This window comes from Centroberyx gerrardi, chromosome 16 (genome assembly GCF_048128805.1).
Source record: "Centroberyx gerrardi isolate f3 chromosome 16, fCenGer3.hap1.cur.20231027, whole genome shotgun sequence".
Taxonomy (NCBI): domain Eukaryota; kingdom Metazoa; phylum Chordata; class Actinopteri; order Beryciformes; family Berycidae; genus Centroberyx; species Centroberyx gerrardi.
In genome coordinates, this window is record NC_136012.1 from 10,505,141 (window position 1) to 10,529,393 (window position 24,253).

Here is a 24,253-nt window from a genome sequence, read left to right on the forward strand (position 1 = left end):
CACATGCTTGCTGTTGGATTTTTAAGGCTACAACTTAATTCCCTAATTCTGACTAGATGATATTTTGTAATTGTGAAAGTGACATGATAAGACAAAGCCGTATTGCAATCACAGACAGTGATTTCCCCCACCTCCGATACAATGGCATAAATTCCAGAACTATATTTAAGTAATTAGCAAAACCCGTGTCACACACAGGCAACATATAACGTAGCCCTATAACTCAAGGGGGAAGTAATGTAGGCTATTTAACTGAAATAAAATTGAGGCTGGCGTGGTTTTCACGTGATAAATATAATGGCACGTTATAACAAAAGAACCAATCCGTGGTCTAAAAGAGGTAATATGACTGCTCATGTCTCAAGCGATCTAATATATACAGAGGTTTCTGCATGCATGTCTAGTCATCGATGGGGCCATACAAATGCAAAACGTGAAAGGAAAATTAATTGTTTAAATGCATATCCTGAAACGTAACATTAATTGAGGCCTACCTCTGGTGACTCCTCTGACTGACCAAACGTTTCAGCAAAGTCCGTTGGACTTTTCCTCAGACTCTGGTCAGCAGGCAGCGTGTTGTCATTGTAAGAGCTGACGAACTTGAAGTCACTGGTTCTAGAACCCGTTGTCAAGTAGGCGTCATAATTGTAAGTGCTGCGTAAAGTTCCTGTGCCGTCAACCTCTGTGTAATTGGGAGGGAGATAAGCGCTGGGGATGGCGACAGCTCCGTCAAACAACAGTCTGGGCTTTCTCCTGCGACAAAACCTCACACCCAGAATGACAATAATGAAGGTCAGGAAAAAGGTGGAGATGGAAACCAGCGCGATGATCAGATAAGAGGTCAGCTTGGAATTGCTCTCATCATAAGACATATCCTTCAATTCTGGCACTTCAGCCAAGTTGTCAGAAATAAGTAAAAACATGGCAGAGGTGGCAGAGAGAGTGGGCTGTCCGTTATCTTTCACTGCCACAATAAGGTTCTGTTTCATGCTGTCAGATTCAGAAATGTCTCGCTGTGTCCTGATCTCTCCACTGTGGAGACCAATAGTGAAAAGTCCCGGATCAGTGGATTTGACTATATGATAGGACAGCCAGGCGTTCTGTCCGGAGTCCGCGTCCACCGCTATCACCTTGGACACCAGAGAGCCTCCGTGCGCAGCTCTAGGAACCAGCTCGGTCATGAAGGAGTTGCCCTCCGGGGCGGGGTACAGTATCTGAGGAGAGTTGTCATTCACATCCGTTATGAAGACACTGACGGTCACGTTGCTGCTGAGCGGCGGAGAACCGTTGTCTCTGGCCATCACGTGGACTTTAAAGCTCTTGAACTGTTCATAATCAAGCGACCTCACAGCATGGATCGCTCCCGTGTCTCCGTTAACGGACAGATAGGAGGACACCGGGGCGCCGTTCACCTCACCAGCTATAAGAGAATAAATCACTGTGCCGTTTTGTCTCCAGTCTGGGTCTCGAGCAGTAACGGAGCATAAAGTGGAGCCAGGTTTGTTATTTTCAGTCACGTAGGCGCTGTAGGACTGTTCCTCAAACACAGGTGGGTTGTCGTTGACGTCGGCAACAGATAACTGAACACTTTTAGAGGAGGACAGAGGAGGAGAGCCCTCGTCGGTGGCAGTGATTGTAATGTTGTAATCAGACTCGAGTTCACGGTCCAATTGGCCCGTGGTCACCAGAGAATAGTAATTTTTGATGGAGGGAACTAACTTAAAAGGGACGTTTTGTTGAATGGAGCACCGGACCAGTCGGTTGTTCTCAGAGTCTCTATCCTGCACGTTAATGATGCCCACCTCTGTATGAGGTGACACGTTCTCTGGTATGGGGTTAGTCAGTGATTTTAGATATATCACTGGGGCGTTGTCGTTCACATCAGTAACATCTAGTAAAACTTTAGCGTATGAGGTAAGCCCTAAACCATCCTTTGCTTTCACTCTCATTTCAAATGAAGTCACTTCCTCAAAATCTGCCACACCAATGACTCGAATTTCTCCTGTTTTACGATCAATAGAAAATATTTTTCCATCTTCCTCTGAAACATGGCCAAAATCATATGTCACTTCTCCATTTAGCCCATCATCTGCATCAGTGGCACTCACTGAAACCACTACAGTATCTACAGGAGAATTTTCAGGCAGACTGGCTTTATAGACGGCCTGACTAAACACTGGGGCGTTATCATTAGCATCCAGTACAGTGACATGTATTACTACCGTACCGGATCTCTGTGGTCTGCCACCATCCAGAGCTGTGAGAAGCAAATTGATGTCTTTTTCGCGCTCTCGATCAAGTTTATTCTCCATTACAAGTTCAACCTTGTTGCTGTCAACAGCTAGAATAAAATGGTCGTTTTTTTGCAGGTCATATCTTTGAACTGAATTTTGACCTATATCAGCGTCATGGGCCTCCTCTATTGAGAAACGGCTGCCCTTCTCTGCTGACTCCCATATTTCCATTTCAATCAGATCATCTTTGAATTGTGGCGAGTTGTCGTTTACATCCTGAATATGAAGACTTAAACGTTGAAGCTCCAATGGATTCTCCAACACAAGATCCACTTTTAAAACACAGGACGCTTTCTTGCCACAAAGACTATCTCTGTCAATTCGCTCCGATACAATCAAATCCCCGGTACTTACATCAATGTCACAGTACCGTTTACGAGTCCCCTCAAAATCAACACGAGCATTTCGAGAAGATAGTCTGCTCAGTTCAAGACCAAGATCCTTGGCTATATTCCCAATAATAGATTGGCGCTTCATTTCTTCTGGAATAGAATAGCTCAGGTCTCCATACACAAGGTGCAACGTTAGAATAAAGAAAGCAATGCCGTAAATCTGGCCTAGCGCTGACAATCCTTTGTGTTCCATCCTGATACTCCACAGCTTGACCAACGTATTGCCGTAATCATTCAAAGTGAAATAAAATGTCAACTATACCGAACTGAACGCAAGAGTAGGCTATACGATAAAACCTTTTCGTTGGTGTAACTGATTCTCTTGACAAATAAATGACGATTGAATATCAAGGCAGTAGTGGTGGGTGGAGATGTGTGCTCTTCCTCTACTGGTCAACAGCGACATCGTGAGTGTTTTTATGGTCTTTACACATGCTGGTGGATCATAAATCATGAAATATTCTTGAAAGAGACCATAATCACCTTGTCCATGATCATGTTCACTCAGGTCCATGTGAACTGTACGCCACACGTAAAACAAAAAATATTCAATGCAATGTATAAAGGCCTTCGAAAAATATGAATCTAATATGACAATTTCAAGATTTCATTCACACCTTATACTAAACAAGTCAAGACTCCCAAACAAATATTTTAAATTTTGGCTTTCTACTGGTTTACAGCATGAATTCTCGCAGTTGCAAAAGCACGATAAGGACGCAGCAATCATATTCAGCACAATGGAGAGCAAAAAATAAAAATGCAATAGCTCGCTGTCCACGAAATGTACGGCCACTGATATCTGTTTTCAATGAATAATATTTCTTAAAAAAAAAAAAAAAATACTAATAATACTATTTTTTTTTTTTTACTATTATTTTTAAGAAATATCATACCATAAAGTAATTACTAAACGTTAGGTATTATTATTATTATTATTATTATTACTATTATTATTATTATTATTATTATTATTATCATTATTAAACAAAATACTAGAACAGTGGAATACCATTTGGCCTATAAAAATTAAGTCGAAATGGACAAATAAGAAAAATAGAACCTGTCACATTTGCTGTACTGTGACTGTCTCTGTCCGAAGATTGTTTCAGTACCACGAACAGAGATAATGTAACCGGGAAACAAATACTGAACACTAGAAAATGTGCTCCGTAGAGCACAGACCTCCGCCATGTGTGACAACCACCTTTTGGTGACATGCCACGCCCAAAACCACGCCCCCCTTTGGCCAATCGACATGAAAAGTTAATCAGTTCTTCCTTGGCCCATAACCAACCTTCATACCAAGTTTTGTGCAAATCCGTGCCCAACTTTTTTGAAATATCCTGCTAACAGGGAGGTATTTAAACGGCAGTAGTTCATCAGAAACGCGCAAGAAATACTTTTCTTCCATTTCTATTATAAAAAATTAAGCTAATAACTGCAGTTGAAGATGTTAACATTGAATTGATTCAGTTGTAACTGCTTGTAAGCCTAGATTCAGGAGATATCCGGAGTCTCCAAAAGCCTTCCCAAACTCGGTCGTTTCTTTAATTAACATTATACATATGTTATCAAATTAGTATGGAATTTAATTTGGAGTCTTGCATTGACAATAGCAAATGATGTACCAGAGATATGGTTCAGAAACAGCCACAAAGGGGTAACTTCATTTCCACGGTTATATGCAGATACGTTGAAGCACAACTCCTTTTTCGAAATTTAAAATATCCTCTATCAATCACGTACACGCAAAGGTAACTTGCGTGTAGTGTAGCTGAAGTGTAACACATTCTTTCATGACATTAACCAAAGGACAAATTATCTGGAACTGAAGATATAATTTGGACAGACACACGAACAAAAATGTTTGCATTTTGAAATAGAGAAACCATATAGCTGCAAAAAGAATCAAATGACCGAGACAAAGTATAAAACGATGGAAAAAGCATGCCTGTAATTAATATTTAGGTTTTGTGAAAATATGAAAGAGCCCTACCTCTGCAGACACATGGGAATCTCCAAACGCATCTTCAAAATCAGCTGGAATTTTCGTCATAGTCTCGTCAGCAGGCAGCGTGTTGTCATTGTAAGATCTCACGAACTTGAAATCACTGGTTCTAGAACCCGTTGTCAGGTAGGCGTCATAATTGTAAGTGCTGCGTAAAGTTCCTGTGCCGTCAACCTCTGCGTAATTGGGTGGGAGATAAGCGCTGGGGATGGCGACCGCTCCGTCAAACAACAGTCTGGGCTTTCTCCTGCGACAAAACCTCACACCCAGGATGACAATAATGAAGGTCAGGAAAAAGGTGGAGACAGACACCAACGCGATGATCAGATAAGAGGTCAGTCTGGAATTGCTCTCATCGTAAGACATATCCTTCAGCTCTGGTACTTCAGCCAAGTTATCAGAAATAAGTAAATACATGGCACAGGTGGCAGAGAGAGAGGGCTGTCCGTTATCTTTCACTGCCACAATAAGGTTCTGTTTCATGCTGTCAGATTCAGAAATGTCCCGATGTGTCCTGATCTCTCCGCTGTGGAGACCAATAGCGAAAAGTCCCGGATCAGTGGATTTGACGATATGATAGGACAGCCAGGCGTTCTGTCCGGAGTCCGCGTCCACTGCTATCACTTTGGACACCAGAGAGCCTCCGTGCGCAGCTTTGGGAACCAGCTCGGTCATGAAGGAGTTTCCCTCCGGGGCGGGATACAATATCTGAGGAGAGTTGTCATTCGCATCCGTTATGAAGACACTGACCGTCACGTTGCTGCTGAGCGGAGGAGAACCGTTGTCTCTGGCCACCACGTGGACTTTAAAGCTCTTGAACTGTTCATAATCAAAGGGCCTCACAGCGTGGATCACCCCCGTGTCTCCGTTAACGGACAGATAGGAGGACACCGGGGCGCCGTTCACCTCACCAGATAAAAGAGAATAAATCACTGTACCGTTTTGTCTCCAGTCTGGGTCTCGAGCAGTAACGGAACATAAAGTGGAGCCAGGTTTGTTGTTTTCAGTCACGTAGGCGCTGTAGTACTGTTCCTCAAACACAGGTGGGTTGTCGTTGACGTCGGCAACAGATAACTGAACACTTTTAGAGGAGGACAGAGGAGGAGAGCCCTCGTCGGTGGCAGTGATTGTAATGTTGTAATCAGATATTAGTTCACGGTCCAATTGGCCCGTGGTCACCAGAGAATAGTAGTTTTTGATGGAAGGAACCAACTTAAAAGGGACGTTTTGCTGAATTGAGCAGCGGACCTGTCGGTTATTCTCAGAGTCTCTATCCTGCACGTTAATGATGCCCACCTCTGTACCAGGCGAGATGTTTTCTGGAATAGGCTTAATCAAAGATTTCAAGTTTATTACAGGGGGGTTGTCGTTAACATCGGCGATATCAATTATCACTTTGGAATCTGAGGTAAGGCCATATCCATCTTTGGCTTCTATGCGCATTTCATACATTGATTCTTCCTCGAAATCCAAAGGCCCTGTGAGTTTGATTTCACCTGTGATGTGATTTAACGTAAACACCTGTCTACCTTTTTCTGAAATGCGACTTAATTCATATGTCACTTCGCCATTTAGACCGTCATCTGCATCAGTTGCAGTCACTGTAACTACTACATTATCTACAGGATAGTTTTCAGGCAGAGTGGCTTTATATACGGCCTGGGTAAACACTGGGGCGTTATCATTTGCATCCAGTACAATGACGTGTACGATTGCAGTGCCAGATCTTTGAGGGGTACCTCCGTCTAATGCAGTGAGCAATAATCTCAATTCCTGTTGTTCCTCACGGTCTAATTCTTTATCTAACACCAGTTCAGCAAATTTACCCCCATCTGATTTTGACTGAATTTCCAACACCAAGTGATTATTCGTCTGTAATATATAGCTTTGAACAGCGTTTTGCCCTATATCTAGATCATGCGCCTCGTTCACACGGAACCGAACTCCTTTCACAGCCAATTCACTCATTTCTATCTTAATTTCCTCTTTAGGAAACACAGGCGTATTATCATTGATATCCTGTATTTGAAGCGAAATAAGGTGCAACTCCAGGGGTGACTCTAAAATCAACTCAAACCTCAAGATACAAGATACCTTTTCGCCACAAAGCGCCTCTCTGTCAATTCTTTCTGCGACAATCAAATCCCCGTTGATAAGATTTATGTTGCAGTACTGTTCACGGTTCGCCTCGCTGTCAACACGGGCCTTCCGAGCAGATAACTTTCCCACATCCAGCCCGAGGTCCTTAGCTATATTTCCAATAACAGATCCACGTTTAATTTCCTCGGGAATAGAATAGCTCACGTCTCCGTTACCGATATGTAGCAGTTGAAAAGAGAAAACAAAGCTGTAGAGCAGGACTACTGCTGAACATCCATTGTGCCCCATCCTGAGACAAAAAAGGACAGAAAAACGTCCAATGCCTAAAATAAAACCAAAATGTCACAATGGGAGAATCTAAAAAAAATCCAACGTGTCGTAATCAAACGTCAGTTTTATTTACAACAAGAGTGAAAAAGAAGAATATTTGATCAAACCACATCTATGGGTTTAATGTGACAAGACCAAGACCAAGCCTAGAATAACAAAGCAGTAGCAAGGGGTGGAGAAGTGTTTGCTCAGCTGGTGAACAGCGACATGGTGAGTCCCTTTTAGTCACTACACATGTGAAAGAGCATCATTAAAACAATACAGTAGAAGCTTTCTTAAAGACTCCTAACATTGCCATTTCTAGTTCATGTTATATAGGGCAAAACCACGTAATGTGCGTGCACTAGAGTAAGTAGACTCTAGTTTCAACTCAGTTCTAATGCAGGCAAACAATAATGCAGTTTATAGGTTAGAGAAAGACAACAGATGATTATTCTTTATATTTGCATTACAGGGCATTATTAAACACTTCCTTTGCGCAAATAACAGCAATGACCGATGCGTTTAACACAAAAGCCGCAGGAACACATTTCACCTTTAAATTGGTTACTGCTTAAGTCGTCAATTTTGGGGGGAAATGGGCTCTTCGAGTTTCCCGGTAAACTTAACAAGACAAAATGAAAGAAAATGTACAAACTGTCAAAATTAAAAATGTTCGTATACTCTAAATTCCCGTCTCAAAGGTGGGATGTAAGGTTCACTATTAGTTAATCAAGATGCCTGATAGTTCTTTATCGAGCTCTATTACCCTTGTCCTTCACATGGTCTTCAACGATGTGCCATCGTGACCCATGAGTCTGCAAGTTTTCATTCCAAACAAAGACGACAGTAGGGGATTTCACTAATTACTTCCTCCTCTCTGGTTGAAGGAGTGATAATCAGTAAAATAAGGTGTTGTAGTGTTTCGTTGACATGAAAAGCTGCAGACTCATGGGTCTCGATGTCACACCTATGAAAACTACTGCTATACAGTACATAAGCTGCAACAGGAATTAGATCATCTTTTACACACAAGCCATATTCAGCACCATGGACAGAGGCAGAAATAAACCTCAGCTTTGTACTGCCAACACTTGGAAAATAGGCCATCTATTTTGACAGCTTTCGCTTTTAAACGATAATTACCATAGCTATCCATATTTTTGCAAAGCAAAGCAGAGAGAAAGTGTTGTGTTTCCAATGTCCAGGAAGCAAGTTTAAAGCTTTCCTATAAATAACTGTGCGACGTGGTGTGGTATAAATGATTAATTGAGCCGTAGACATTAAATAGAAAAAAAAATAGCTAAACGTTGATAGTTTATTAAAACTGCATTCTATGCAAGTGGCTAGAACTCTGAAGAAGAGTTTGTGTGTATACAACTGTTTGGGATGCCAAGAACGAGAAAAAATTGAAGCATAATAGAAAGTTCTTTGACACAGAAAACGTTTTAAACCCATCAAAATATCCCTCAGAGATTTATTTGGATCATTTTTCTGAGATCTTGCTCGGTATGCAGCGCGTTGTCACTGTAAGATAAGGAAAATTAAGTAATTGATGACCCGTGAAAAAGACAAAGCCGATTTCTCGCACAAATTGCCAAATTAAGTTTTACCGTCGAGTAAAACAACTCCATCTAATCAGATAAAATATGTTATCTGTAACAAATATACTCCATGAACAATGAAAGTCGCAAAAGCACCACGCTGTTTAGCCCGCATTGAATCCATTATTGAGCAGCACGGAATACCTTGGACAGGGAAAGCAACACCATTTGCTTTTCCCGTGGACACAACCTATAAATATTCTAAACAAATTAAGTTCCAATTTATGTTAGATTCCTGATGCTTATCGCAGAAAAATATACAGGAGTAAGAAGGGTGTTTCGAAATCGAATGGGATAGCCTATACTTTATGCAAAATATGAACATCAATAAAAACTCGTTAAACTGCTGCTATTGGACTAAAAAGCAAATGTGTGGTTTGAGGGGCATGCTAGTTTTACTCTTCCAGCGTGAAACTCTTCTTGAAGACACATGGCTCTTCAAAAGCAGCAGCACGGGCAGATAAACTTAAAAGAACAAAGGAAAAGTAATTTCGAAACAGATGTGTCCAAGAATCAAATTTCCTTAAGGCCTGCCTCTGGGGTGAGTTAATGTAATAGCCTAACATATTCGACGGATCAACTGCATACACTACATTGGCAAGGTACAAGATACGTTTCAACTAAAAAAAATATGATTTACATCAAAGGGCGCTTAAAATAACTTCATCAACGTGGATTGACAGGAATTAAATTTTACCCTGGAACACTTTGCAGGATATCACTACGCACTATTAAATAATGAACTAAGGTTGATTGAGCAGCAAGTATGCACAAACACGATTGCTGGAATGCCATTACCTTCAGGAACACGTCAAATCAAATTGTTCATCGCTCCGTAGTATGTGGGTTAAAGACATTACATTTACAGCATTTAAGTAATGTTAGTTTATTCAATTTAGAAAAAATTATGCAAAGCGAAATAAAAAAAAGTCCACTATGCAGTATACACACACACAAATTAAATAGTTAGGCAACAAATAATTTGCAAGACAATTAAAAATGCTTTAGAATTACTCTGATTAACCTATATTATTGTATAATTATTGGAATTGCGTTATTTCAGCAAAAATCGTGTCCTACCTCGGCAGATCCCTCTGAGTCTCCAAATGCATCAATAAAGTCTGTTGGACTTTTCCTCAGAGTCTGGTCAGCAGGCAGTGTGTTGTCATTGTAAGAGCTGACGAACTTGAAGTCACTTGTTCTAGAACCCGTTGTTAAGTAGGCGTCATAATTGTAAGTGCTGCGTAAAGTTCCTGTGCCGTCAACCTCTGCGTAATTGGGAGGGAGATACGCGCTGGGGATGGCGACCGCTCCGTCAAACAACAGTCTGGGCTTTCTCCTGCGACAAAATCTCACACTAAAGATGACAATAATGAAGGTCAGGAAAAAGGTGGAGACGGATACCAGCGCGATGATCAGATAAGAGGTCAGTTTGGAATTGCTGTTATCATGAGAGATATCCTTCAGTTCTGGTACTTCAGCCAAGTTGTCAGAAATAAGTAAATACACGCCACAGGTGGCAGAGAGAGGGGGTTGTCCGTTATCTTTCACTGACACAATAAGGTTCTGTTTCATGCTGTCAGATTCAGAAATGTCTCGCTGTGTCCTGATCTCTCCGCTGTGGAGACCAATAGTGAAAAGTCCCGGATCAGTGGATTTGACTATATGATAGGACAGCCAGGCATTCTGTCCGGAGTCCGCGTCCACTGCTATCACCTTGGATACCAGAGAGCCCCCGTGCGCAGCTCTGGGAACCAGCTCGGTCATGAAGGAGTTGCCCTCCGGGGCGGGGTACAGTATCTGGGGAGAGATATCATTCATATCTGTTATGAAGACACTGACGGTCACGTTGCTGCTGAGCGGTGGAGAACCGTTGTCTCTGGCCATCACGTGGACTTTAAAGCTCCTGAACTGTTCATAATCAAACGACCTCACAGCATGGATCACCCCCGTGTCTCCGTTAACGGACAGATAGGACGAGACCGGGGCACCGTTCACCTCACCAGGTAAAAGAGAATAAATCACTGTACCGTTTTGTCTCCAGTCTGGGTCTCGAGCAGTAACGGAGCATAACGTGGAGCCAGGTTTGTTGTTTTCAGTCACATAGGCGCTGTAGTACTGTTCCTCAAACACAGGTGGGTTGTCGTTGACGTCAGCAACAGATAGCTGAACACTTTTAGAGGAGGACAGAGGCGGAGAGCCCTCGTCGGTGGCAGTGATTGTAATGTTGTAATCAGACACTAGTTCACGGTCCAGTTGGCCCGTGGTCACCAGAGAATAGTAGTTTTTGATGGAGGGAACCAACTGAAAAGGGACGTTTTGCTGAATGGAGCAGCGGACCAGTCGGTTATTCTCAGAGTCTCTATCCTGCACGTTAATGATGCCCACCTCTGTACCAGGTGACACGTTCTCTGGTATGGGATTAGTCAGAGATTTTACATATATAACTGGGGTATTGTCATTTACATCTGTAATATCAATAATCACCGTGGAGTATGATGCCAATCCAAGGCCGTCTTTTGCACTGATTCGAAGTTCATGTGAGGACTCTTTCTCATAATCTATTGGCCCATTAACTTTCACTTCACCTGTTTTTTCATCAAGGAAAAATACATTGCTATCATCTGAGACATGATCAAGTTCATATCTCACTTCACCATTTAATCCCTCGTCTGCATCAGTAGCACTCACTGTAACCACGACAGTATACAGTGGAGAGTTTTCAGGCAGACTCCCTTTATAGACGGTCTGGCTAAATACTGGGGCGTTATCATTGGCATCAAGTACAGTGACTTGTACGACTACAGTACCTGATCTCTGAGGAGAGCCACCATCAAGAGCTGTAAGAAGCACGTTCATTTCTTGTTCATTTTCACGGTCTAATTCTTTCTCCAACACCAATTCACAGCGCATTCGACCGCCTGATTTTGTATCAACATTCAAAACAAAATGATCATTACTTTGTAGAGTATAGCCTTTGACACCATTATCTCCAATATCCGCATCATGAGCTTCATCTAAAGAAAAGCGAGCTCCTTTATCTGTTGATTCACGGATTTCCATCTTAATTTTCTCCTTTTTAAATACCGGAGCGTTATCGTTAATATCTTGGATATGAAGACTAATGCGATGCAGCTCCAATGGGTTCTCCAATACAAGCTCCAATTTTAAGACGCAGGAAGGCTTCTTGCCACAAAGAGCTTCTCTGTCGACCCTCTCGGCTACAATCAAATCTCCCTTACTCAGGTTTATGTCACAGTATCGTTTTCTGTCCGCTTCAGTATCAATACGGGCCTTTCGAGCAGACAGTCTGCTCACATCCAGCCCAAGATCCTTGGCGATATTTCCAATAACAGATCCTTGTTTCATCTCTTCTGGAAAAGAATAGCTGATGTCCCCGTAAGCGGAATACAGTGTCGAAAGGATCACAGAAAAGCTGACGGCAAGGCTTGCCAACGGGAATCCTTTGTATCCCATCTTTGATCCAAGCAATTGCAGGTCTTCCTTTAGGGATAAAATACCTAAAACTGTTCATCAAAATAATCCAAATATCATTGAAATATCTTCACCATGTAAATATCGCAAGCACTAAAACTGCATTCAAGACGTGTTTTTCACCGTCCTGATCACTATCTGAAAGATACACTAGCATTGGTAGAGAGAAGGAGAGGTGGAGGCTCTGTATCTGGGTCTACAATGGTGAACAGCGACACTATGAGCATCCCTGAGAAATTACACAATAGAAATAGAACACGTGCGTAGAACAGGCCTAGGGTGCAGTACATTGCATTAAGGGAACTAATTATTTGTTCTGTTGCTTAAATACACAGGTCACTTCATTCTGACCTACATAAAATTAATTTTAGCAATTCGTATAACCAAAAGTCATGGAAAAGACAGATTGTTGGTGTTAATAAGCACTACTTAAAATGCCACATTTCAAAGAAGGAATGGTAAACATTTCCTCTTGTCAAATCCGCTAAGTCTTCACAGATATTTAAAGCACCAATTCAAAACATTTTTCCGTTTGTTTTTTTTTTTTGTTTTGTTTTGTTTTGTTGGAATCCCAGTTCAGCTCTCCCCACATGCACGATACCATATCATTACTAAAAGGAAAATTAATAATACTGGGCCTAATATTAATAACACCACTACTACTGCTAGTCCGACAAGTATTACTACTACTATACGACTGCTACTACAACTACTACTACTACTACTAATAATAATAATAATAACAATAATAGTGACCACATATTAGTACACCATTTGACCTAAAAAAAAAAATATATATTTTTTTTAAAAACACACAATGTGTATTGATGAAAAAACAACAATAATAATAAACAAAAAATGAAAATCTTCAGTCACTTCAGGTGCCACCCCCAACTTTTAAGTTCGAAGATCATTTCAGCACCACGGAAGGAGACGATGACATCGAGAAAATCTCACCATCAAAAGACAGCATTTCTTCAGACAGACGCAAGGAGTAGAATTTCCACTTTAACAACTTAATAACTGTAATCCAAAATGTTTATATTGATTTTGTTCAGGCGCAGTTTCTTAGTTACTCAGGAGATCCTCGGAGTTTCCAAAAGCCTTAGCAAATTCGGATGATTTGTTCATTAATGTATGAACAGATACTTTGTGAAATTAGGCCCAAAGACATTTACTGAAAAGCGCAAAACAGAACGCTCTCATCTGTTGCAGAAACCGACATTAAATGATATGAGTTCTAGGTTAACTTCAAGACTATTGGCAGAGACATTGAACTACAACTTTTCTCAGACATGAAAAAAGCCTCTAAGATTCAAGTACACACGAACGTAACTTCAAACTGCAGTATCAAGAGCAGTCTTTCAAGACAACAGGTAAATAACTACAAATTAGTTCAACAAAGGCCAGTAATTCATTTAGAAGGACAAACACAAAAATATTTACATATTGTAAACATTATAGCTGCTAGAACACAGGAATCAAGTTGCCTAACTGTACAAAAATTTAAAAATGAATTTAAAAAATATATGACGTTTTGTTAAAATGTCAATGTCCTACCTCTGGAGATCCCTCCGACTCTCCAAATACATCAGCAAAGTCTGTTGGACTTTTCCTCAGAGTCTGGTCAGCAGGCAGCGTGTTGTCATTGTAAGATCTCACGAATTTGAAGTCACTGGTTCTAGAACCCGTTGTCAAGTAGGCGTCATAATTGTAAGTGCTGCGTAAAGTTCCTGTGCCGTCAACCTCTGCGTAATTGGGAGGGAGATAAGCGCTGGGGATGGCGACCGCTCCGTCAAACAACAGTCTGGGCTTTCTCCTGCGACAAAACCTCACACCCAGGATGACAATAATGAAGGTCAGGAAAAAGGTGGACACGGAAACCAGCGCGATGATCAGATACGAGGTCAGTTTGGAATTGCTCTCATCATAAGACATATCCTTCAATTCTGGCACTTCAGCCAAGTTATCAGAAATAAGTAAAAACATTGCACAAGTGGCAGAAAGAGAGGGCTGTCCATTATCTTTCACTGACACAATAAGGTTCTGTTTCATGTTGTCAGATTCAGAAATGTCCCGCTGTGTCCTGATCTCTCCGCTGTGGAGACCAATAGTGAAAAGTCCCGGATCAGTGGATTTGACTATATGATAGGACAGCCAGGCGTTCTGTCCGGAGTCCGCGTCCACCGCTATCACCTTGGACACCAGAGAGCCCGCGTGCGCAGCACTGGGGACAAGCTCGGTCATGAAGGAGTTGCCCTCCGGGGCGGGGTACAGTATCTGAGGAGAGTTGTCATTCACATCCGTTATGAACACACTGACGGTCACGTTGCTACTGAGTGGAGGAGAACCGTTGTCTCTGGCCATCACGCGGACTTTAAAGCTCCTGAACTGTTCATAATCAAACGACCTCACAGCATGGATCACCCCCGTGTCTCCGTTAACGGACAGATAGGAGGACACCGGGGCACCGTTCACCTCCCCAGGTAAAAGCGAATAAATCACTGTGCCGTTTTGTCTCCAGTCTGGGTCTCGAGCAGTAACGGAACATAAAGTGGAGCCAGGTTTGTTATTTTCAGTCACGTAGGCGCTGTAGTACTGTTCCTCAAACCCAGGGGGGTTGTCGTTGACGTCGGCAACAGATAACTGAACACTTTTAGAGGAAGACAGAGGCGGAGAGCCCTGGTCGGTGGCAGTGATTGTAATGTTGTAATCAGACACTAGTTCACGGTCCAGTTGGCCCGTGGTCACCAGAGAATAGTAGTTTTTGATGGAGGGAACCAACTTAAAAGGGACGTTTTGTTGAATGGAGCAACGTACCTGTCGGTTATTCTCAGAGTCTCTATCCTGCACGTTAATGATGCCCACCTCTGTACCAGGTGACACGTTCTCTGGTATGGGATTAGTCAGAGATTTTAGATATATCACAGGCTCATTGTCATTCACATCTGTTACATCTATCATCAATGTGGAGTATGACGCCAATCCAAGGCCGTCTGTTGCGCTGATTCGAATTTCATATGAGGACTCTTCCTCATAATCTATTGGCCCATTAACTTTCACTTCACCTGTTTTTGGTTCAAGGGAAAATACATTGCTATTTTCTGAGACATGATCAAGTTCATATCTCACTTCACCGTTAACTCCTTCATCTGCATCAGTAGCACTCACTGTAACCACTACAGTATCCAGAGGAGAGTTTTCAGGCAGACTCGCTTTATAGACGGCCTGGCTAAATACTGGGGCGTTATCATTAGCATCCAGTACTGTGACTTGTACGACTACAGTACCTGATCTCTGAGGAGAGCCACCATCCACAGCCGTGAGAAGAAAATTTATTTTCTGTTCATTTTCACGGTCTAGTTCTTTATTCAGCACCAACTCACAGTACTTTCGACCGCCTGATTTTGTATCAACATTCAAAACAAAATGAGCATTCCTTTGTAGAGTATAGTCTTTAACACCATTGTCTCCAATATCAGCGTCATGAGCTTCATCTAAAGAAAAGCGAGCTCCTTTGTATGTCGATTCTTGAATTTCCATCTTAATTATCTCCTTTTTAAATACCGGAGCGTTATCGTTAATATCTTGGATATGAAGACTAATGCGATGCAGCTCCAATGGGTTCTCCAATACAAGCTCCAATTTTAAGATACAGGAAGGCTTCTTGCCACAAAGAGCCTCTCTGTCGATCCTCTCGGCTACAATCAAATCTCCCTTACTCAGGTTTATGTCACAGTATAGTTTTCTGTCCCCTTCAGTGTCAATACGGGCCTTTCGAGCAGACAGTCTGCTCGCATCCAGGCCAAGATCCTTGGCGATATTTCCAATAACAGATCCTTGTTTCATCTCTTCTGGAAAAGAATAGCTGATGTCCCCGTAAGCGGGATACAGTGTCGAAAGAATCATAGAAAAGCTGACGGCAAGGCCTGCCAACGGGAATCCTTTGTATCCCATCTTTGAACCAAATAAGTGCAAATCCTCTTTTAGGGATAAAATACCTCAAAATTGTCTTCAAAATAATAGGAATATTATTGAAATCTCTTAACAATGTAAATACCGCAAGCACAAAAATTGCATTCAAGTCGTGTTTTTCTCCATCCCGATCAAGGTTTGTAAGATACACTAGCATGGGTAGAGAGAAGGAGAGGTGGAGGCTCTCTATCTCGGTCTACGATGGTGAACAGCGACACTATGAGCATCCCTGGGAAATTACACAATAGAAATCAAACAGATCAGCTCTGCCACATACACGATACAATATTATTACTGAAAGGCAAATTAATAATGCGAGGCCTAATATTAATAACACCACTCTTACTGCTAAGCCGAGACGTACAGCTACTACCACCACAATAGTAATAATAACAATTACAATAGAGATCGCATAGTAAAATACCAGTTTACCTACACAAATCCAAATAGCGTGGATTGATAAAAATCAACAATAGAAATAAACAAATGACACTCTTCAAAGTCACTGCAGCTGCCACCCCCAACTTTTAAGTTCGAGTATTATTTCAGCACCATGGAAAGAGACAATGAATTCGAGAAACATCTCACCATCAAAAGACAGCGTCTCTTCAGATAGATGCTAATGAAATTTCCACTTTAAAAGTTTAACTTAACTATAGTCGAAAATGTTTATATTGATTTTGTTCAGGTACAACTGCTTGCTTACTCAGAAGATCTTGGGAGTTTCCAAAAGCCCAAGCAAAAGCCGGATGATTTGTTCATTGATATATAAACGTAGCCTTTTTTTTTTTTTTGTGAAATTAGGACCAAAGGCATTTAGTGAAAAGAGAAAAACAAAACCCTGACATCTGTTACAGAAACCGACTCTGAAGGATCATAAGTTCTAGGTTAACTTCAAGATTATCGGCAGAGACCTTGAAATACAACTCTTGTCGAGATGAAAAACAGCCTCTATTCAAATGCAGACTAACATAACGTTAAACTGCAGTAGCCTATGAAGAGATGTCTTTCAAGACAGCAGGCAAAGAACACATTAGTTTAGCAAAGGCCAGTATTTCATTTAGACGGACAAACTCAAACATATTTGCATGTTGTACACGTTAAACAATGGCTGCTAAACCACAGGAATTAAATGACTGTGCAAATATTAAAAATGAATTAAAAGAATATAAAGACATGAGAGTCCTACCTCTGGAGATCCCTCCGATTCTCCAAATACATCAGCAAAGTCTGTTGGACTTTTCCTCAGAGTCTGGTCAGCAGGCAGTGTGTTCTCATTGTAAGATCTCACGAACTTGAAATCACTGGTTCTAGAACCCGTTGTCAAGTAAGCGTCATAATTGTAAGTGCTGCGTAAAGTTCCTGTGCCGTCAACCTCTGCGTAATTGGGAGGGAGATAAGCGCTGGGGATGGCGACTGCTCCGTCAAACAACAGTCTGGGCTTTCTCCTGCGACAAAACCTCACACCCAGGATGACAATAATGAAGGTCAGGAAAAAGGTGGAGACGGACACCAGCGCGATGATCAGATAAGAGGTCAGTTTGGAATTGCTATCATCATAAGACATATCCTTCAGTTCTGGAACTTCAGCCAAGTTATCAGAAATGAGTAAATACATGGCACAAGTGGCAGAGTGAGAGGGCTGTCCGTTATCTTTCACTGACACAATAAGGTTCTGTTTCATGTTGTCAGATTCAGAAATGTCCCGCTGTGTCCTGATCTCTCCGCTGTGGAGACCAATAATGAAAAGTCCAGGATCAGTGGATTTGACTATATGATAGGACAGCCAGGCGTTCTGTCCGGAGTCCGCGTCCACTGCTATCACCTTGGACACCAGAGAGCCTCCGTGCGCAGCTTTGGGGACAAGCTCGGTCATGAAGGAGTTGCCCTCCGGGGCGGGATACAGTATCTGAGGAGAGTTGTCATTCGCATCCGTTATGAACACACTGACGGTCACGTTGCTGCTGAGCGGAGGAGAACCGTTGTCTCTGGCCATCACGTGGACTTTAAAGCTCCTGAACTGTTCATAATCAAACGACCTCACAGCGTGGATCACCCCCGTGTCTCCGTTAACGGATAAATAGGAGGACATTGGGGCACCGTTCACCTCACTAGGTAAAAGAGAATAAATCACTGTACCGTTTTGTCTCCAGTCTGGGTCTCGAGCAGTAACGGAACATAACGTGGAGCCAGGTTTGTTATTTTCAGTCACGTGGGCACTGTAAGACTGTTCCTCAAACACAGGTGGGTTATCGTTGACGTCGGCAACAGATAACTGAACACTTTTACAGGAGGACAGAGGCGGAGAGCCCTCGTCGGTGGCAGTGATTGTAATGTTGTAATCAGACACAAGTTCACGATCTAGTTGGCCCGTGGTCACCAGAGAATAGTAGTTTTTGATGGAAGGAACCAACTTAAAAGGGACGTTTTGTTGAATGGAGCAACGGACCTGTCGGTTATTCTCAGAGTCTGCATCCTGCACGTTAATGATGCCCACCTCTGTACCAGGTGACACGTTCTCTGGTATGGGGTCGTTCAGAGATTTTAGATATATCACAGGCTGGTTGTCATTCACATCTGTTATATCAATCATCAACGTAGAGTAAGATGCCAATCCAAGGCCATCTGTTACGCTAATTCGAATTTCATATGAGGACTCTTCCTCATAATCTATTGGCCCATTAACTTTCACTTCACCTGTTTTTTCATCTAGGGAGAATGCATTGCTGTCTTCCGAGACATGGTGAAGTTCATATCTCACTTCACCATTAACTCCTTCATCAGCATCAGTAGCACTGACTGTAACTACAACAGTATCCAGAGGAGAGTTTTCAGGCAGATTGGCTTTATAAACGGCTTGGCCAAACACTGGGGCGTTATCATTAGCATCCAGTACTGTGACTTGCACGAGTACAGTACCTGATCTCTGAGGAGAGCCACCATCCAGAGCTGTAAGGAGAAAACTAATTTCTTGTTCATCTTCACGGTCTAGTTCTTTCTCCAACACCAATTCACAGTGCTTTCGGCCGCCTGTTTCTGTATCAACATTCAAAACAAAATTATCATTACTTTGTAGAGTATAGCTTTTAATACCATTTTCTCCAATATCCGCGTCATGAGCTTCATCTAAAGAAAAGCGAGCTCCTTTGTCTGTCGATTCACGGATTTCCATCTTAATTTTCTCCTTGTTAAATACCGGAACGTTATCGTTAATATCTTGAATATGAAGACTAATGCGATGCAGTTCCAATGGGTTCTCCAATACAAGCTCCAGTTTTAATAAGCAGGAAGGCTTCTTGCCACAAAGCGCTTCTCTGTCGATCCTCGCGGCTACAATCAAATCTCCCTTACTAAGGTTTATGTCACAGTATCGTTTTCTCTTCCCATCAGTGTCAACACGGGCCTTTCGAGCTGACAGTCTGCTCACATCCAGCCCAAGATCCTTGGCGATATTTCCAATGACAGATCCTTCTTTCATCTCTTCTGGAATAGAATAGCCGATGTCCCCGTAAACGGAATACAGTGTCGAAAGAATTATAGAAAAGCTGACGGCAAGGCCTGCAAACGGGAATCCTTTGTATCCCATTTTTGGTCCGAGTGCAAATTTTCCTTTAGTGATAAAATACCTCAAAATGTTCATCAAAATAATCCAACTATTATTTAAATCTCTTAACAATGTAAATATCACAAGCACAAAATACGTGTTTTCACCGTGCTGATCAAGATTTGCAGGATGCACAAGGGTGGGTAGAGAAAAGGAGAGGTGGAGGCTCTTTATCTCGGTCAACGATGGTGAACAGCGACACTATCAGCATCCCTGAGAAATTACACAATAGAAATAGATCACGTGCGTAGAACAGGCCTAGGGTGCAATACATTACATTAAGGAAACTAAATATTTGCTCTGTTGCTTAAATAAACAGGTCACTTCATTCAGACCTACATTAAATTAATTTAAATAATTCTTGTAACCCAAAGTTATGGAAAACACAGATTGTTAGTGTGATTGTTCGTGTGAATAGTTTCAGCACTATTTAAAATGTCACACTTCAACACGGGAATGGTAAACATTTCCTCTTGTCCAATCCTCTAAGTCCTCACAGATATTTAAAGCACCAATTCAAAACATTTTTTTTTTCGTAATCACAATTCAGCTCTCCCCACATGCACGATACAATGTTATTACCAAAAGGCAAATTAATGATGCTAGGTCTAATATTAATAACAGCACTACTACTGCTAGGCCGACAAGTACCACTACTAATACCACTACTATACTCCTGCTACTACTACGACTACTAATACTACTACAACAAATGTATTATTATTATTATTATTATTATTATTATTAATAATAATGATAATAATAATACCAATAATAATAATATAAATAATAGTGACCAAATAGTAATATACCATTAGACCTAAAAAAAAAAATCCACACAATGTGAATTGATGAAAAAACAACAATAATAATAAGCAACTGACAACTCTTCAGTCACTTCAGATGCCACCCCCAACTTTTAAGTTCCAGAATTATTTCAGCACCATGGAAAGAGACAATGACATCGAGAAACAGCTCACCATCGAAAGAGAGCATTTCTTCCGGGAGGCAACTAATAAAATTTCCACTTTAATAACTTAACTGTATTCAAATATGTTTATACTGATTTTGTTCAGGCGCAGTTGCTTGCTTACTCAGGAGATCCTCGGAGTTTCTAAAGGCCTCAGCAAATTAGGATGATTTGTTCATTAATGTATAAACGGATAGTTTTTGTGAAATTAGGACCAAAGACATTTACTGAAAAGCGAAAAACGGAACCCTCACATCTGTTGCAGAAACCGACATTGAATGATCATAAGTTCTAGGTTAACTTCAAGACTACTGGCAGAGACATTGAACTACAACTTTTCTCGGACATGAAAGAAAGCCTCTGAGATTCAAGTACACGCGAACGTAACTTCAAACTGCAATATGAAGAGCAGTCTTTCAAGACAACAGTTAAATAACTAGAAATTAGTTAAACAAAGGCCAGTACTTCATTTAGACGGACAAAGACAAAAATATTTGCATATTGTAAACATTACACAATAGCTGATAGACCACAGGAAACAAATTGCCTAACTATACAAAAAATAAAAATTAATAAAAAACTATATAAGGTTTTGTTAAAACATCAATGTCCTACCTCTGGAGATCCCTCCAACTCCCCGAATACATCAGCAAAGTCTGTTGGACTTTTCCTCAGAGTCTGGTCAGCAGGCAGTGTGTTGTCATTGTAAGATCTCACAAACTTGAAATCACTTGTTCTAGAACCCGTTGTCAAGTAAGCGTCATAATTGTAAGTGCTGCGTAAAGTTCCTGTGCCGTCAACCTCTGCGTAATTGGGAGGGAGATAAGCGCTGGGGATGGCGACCGCTCCGTCAAACAACAGTCTGGGCTTTCTCCTGCGACAAAACCTCACACCCAGGATGACAATAATGAAGGTCAGGAAAAAGGTGGAGACGGACACCAGCGCGATGATCAGATAAGATGTTAGTTTGGAATTGCTCTCATCATAAGACATATCCTTCAGTTCTGGCACTTCAGCCAAGTTATCAGAAATGAGTAAATACACGGCACAAGTGGCAGAGAGAGGAGGCTGTCCGTTATCTTTCACTGACACAATAAGGTTCTGTTTCATGCTGTCAGATTCAGAAATGTCCCGATGTGTCCTGATCTCTCCGCTGTGGAGACCAATAATGAAAAGTCCAGGATCAGTGGATTTGACTATATGATAGGACAGCCAGGCGTTCTGGCCGGAGTCCGCGTCCACCGCTATCACCTTGGATACCAGAGAGCCTCCGTGCGTAGCTTTGGGAACCAGCTCGGTCATGAAGGAGTTGCCCTCCGGGGCGGGGTACAGTATCTGAGGAGAGTTGTCATTCACATCCGTTATGAAGACACAGACCGTCACGTTGCTGCTGAGCGGAGGAGAACCGTTGTCTCTGGCCATCACGTGGACTTTAAAGCTCCTGAACTGTTCATAATCAAACGACCTCACAGCGTGGATCACCCCCGTGTCTCCGTTAACGGATAAATAGGAGGACATTGGGGCACCGTTCACCTCACTAGGTAAAAGAGAATAAATCACTGTACCGTTTTGTCTCCAGTCTGGGTCTCGAGCAGTAACGGAACATAAAGTGGAGCCAGGTTTGTTGTTTTCAGTCACGTAGGTGCTGTAGTACTGTTCCTCAAACACAGGTGGGTTGTCGTTGACGTCGGCTACTGACAGCTTAACAGTTTTAGAGGAGGACAGAGGAGGAGAGCCCTCGTCGGTGGCAGTGATTGTAAGGTTGTATTCAGACACTAGTTCACGGTCCAGTTGGCCCGTGGTCACCAGAGAATAGTAGTTTTTGATGGAGGGAACCAACTTAAAAGGGACGTTTTGTTGAATGGAGCAGCGGACCAGTCGGTTATTCTCAGAGTCTCTGTCCTGCACGTTAATGATGCCCACCTCTGTACCAGGTGACACGTTCTCTGGTATGGGGTCGTTCAGAGATTTTAGATATATCACAGGTTCATTGTCGTTCACATCTGTGATATCAATCATCAACGTGGAGTATGATGCCAATCCAAGGCCGTCTTTTGCACTGATTCGAATTTCATATGAGGACTCTTCCTCATAATCTATTGGCCCATTAACTTTCACATCACCTGTTTTTTGATCAAGGGAAAACATATTGCTATTTTTATCGGCGATGTGATCAAGTTCATATCTCACTTCACCGTTAACTCCTTCATCTGCATCAGTAGCACTGACTGTAATCACTACAGTATCTATCGGAGAGTTTTCCGGCAGTCTCGCTTTATAGACGGCCTGGCTAAACACTGGGGCGTTATCATTAGCATCCAGTACAGTGACTTGTATCACCACAGTACCTGATCTCTGAGGAGAGCCACCATCCAGAGCTGTGAGAAGCACGTTCATTTCCTGTTCATTTTCACGGTCTAATTCTTTTTCCAACACCAATTCACAGTACTTTCGGCCGCCTGATTTTGTCTCAACATTCAAAACAAAATTATCATTCCTCTGTAGAGTATAGGCTTTAACACCGTTTTCTCCAATATCCCCATCATGAGCTTCATCTAAAGAAAATCGCGCTCCTTTGATCGTCGATTCACGGATTTCCATTTTAATGATATCGTTTTTAAAGAGCGGCGAGTTATCATTGATATCCTGTATATGAAGAGTAATGCGATGCAGTTCCAATGGGTTCTCCAATACAAGCTCCAATTTTAAGACGCAGGAAGGCTTCTTGCCACAAAGCGCCTCTCTGTCGATCCTCTCGGCTACAATCAAATCTCCATTACTCAGGTTTATGTCACAGTATCGTTTGCTGTTCCCTTCAGTGTCAATACGGCCCTTTCGAGATGACAATCTGCTCACATCCAGCCCAACATCCTTTGCGATATTTCCAATAACAGACCCTCGTTTCATCTCCTCTGGAATAGAATAGCTGATGTCCCCATACGCGAAATGCATTGTCCGGAGAAAGAGAAAAATATTGAACACAAGGCTTGCCAACGGGAATCCTTTGTATCCCATCTTTAACCGACTAAGCACAAAACTCCCTTGCAAAACAAAATATTTAAAAAATATTTAGGAAAACATTAAAAATGTTTTAGAAATCACTCAACGATTTAATTACCTCTTGCACGAAAAATCGCATTCAAAACATGTTTTTCACCGTCCGGATTAAGGATTGTATAGGACACTAGCATGGGTGAAGAAATGGAGGAGGAGAGGTAGTGGCTCTCTATCTCGTTCTATGATGGTGAACAGCGGCACTATGAGCATCCCTCAGATATTACACATATCAACAGCATACGTCCATACCATAGCACAAGCCTTGCGTGCACTGCATACACTTGGCCTACATTCAGCAAATACATCACTCAGGTGTTGTTAAACAATGCCCTACACTGTCTTGTTTCTGAAATAGCCAGGCCACTTAAGCAAAACATACAGTTTAACAGTATCCATGCATTAGCAATTCATATAACCAAACTTCTTGCAAAACATTGGCCGA

General features: G+C 41.9%; 6 protein-coding genes across 6 annotated transcripts; all 6 read right to left on the reverse strand.

Moving 5' to 3' along the window:
- Positions 1-479: 479 nt before the first annotated feature.
- On the reverse strand, positions 480-2,879 carry LOC144542460 (protocadherin beta-15-like). The gene has a single exon (XM_078289286.1). It carries the CDS (start codon positions 2,877-2,879, stop codon positions 480-482), a length of 2,400 nt encoding a protein of 799 aa, XP_078145412.1.
- A 1,767-nt stretch (positions 2,880-4,646) lies between these two features.
- Positions 4,647-7,085, reverse strand: LOC139921122 (protocadherin beta-15-like). Its single transcript, XM_071911288.2, has one exon. The coding sequence runs from the start codon at positions 7,083-7,085 to the stop codon at positions 4,647-4,649; it is 2,439 nt and encodes an 812-aa protein (XP_071767389.2).
- A 2,684-nt stretch (positions 7,086-9,769) lies between these two features.
- Positions 9,770-12,187, reverse strand: LOC139924287 (protocadherin gamma-A4-like). Its single transcript, XM_071915306.2, has one exon. The coding sequence runs from the start codon at positions 12,185-12,187 to the stop codon at positions 9,770-9,772; it is 2,418 nt and encodes an 805-aa protein (XP_071771407.2).
- Positions 12,188-13,753: 1,566 nt separating this feature from the next.
- On the reverse strand, positions 13,754-16,114 carry LOC144542461 (protocadherin gamma-A11-like). The gene has a single exon (XM_078289287.1). The coding sequence runs from the start codon at positions 16,112-16,114 to the stop codon at positions 13,754-13,756; it is 2,361 nt and encodes a 786-aa protein (XP_078145413.1).
- Positions 16,115-16,376: 262 nt separating this feature from the next.
- On the reverse strand, positions 16,377-19,766 carry LOC139916040 (protocadherin beta-16-like). The gene is made up of 2 exons (XM_078289288.1): positions 17,370-19,766; positions 16,377-16,397 (listed from the first exon to the last, which is right to left on the reverse strand). Exons 1-2 carry the CDS (start codon positions 19,764-19,766, stop codon positions 16,377-16,379), a joined length of 2,418 nt encoding a protein of 805 aa, XP_078145414.1.
- A 1,591-nt stretch (positions 19,767-21,357) lies between these two features.
- On the reverse strand, positions 21,358-23,769 carry LOC139916041 (protocadherin beta-16-like). Its single transcript, XM_071904830.2, has one exon. It carries the CDS (start codon positions 23,767-23,769, stop codon positions 21,358-21,360), a length of 2,412 nt encoding a protein of 803 aa, XP_071760931.2.
- Positions 23,770-24,253: the final 484 nt, after the last annotated feature.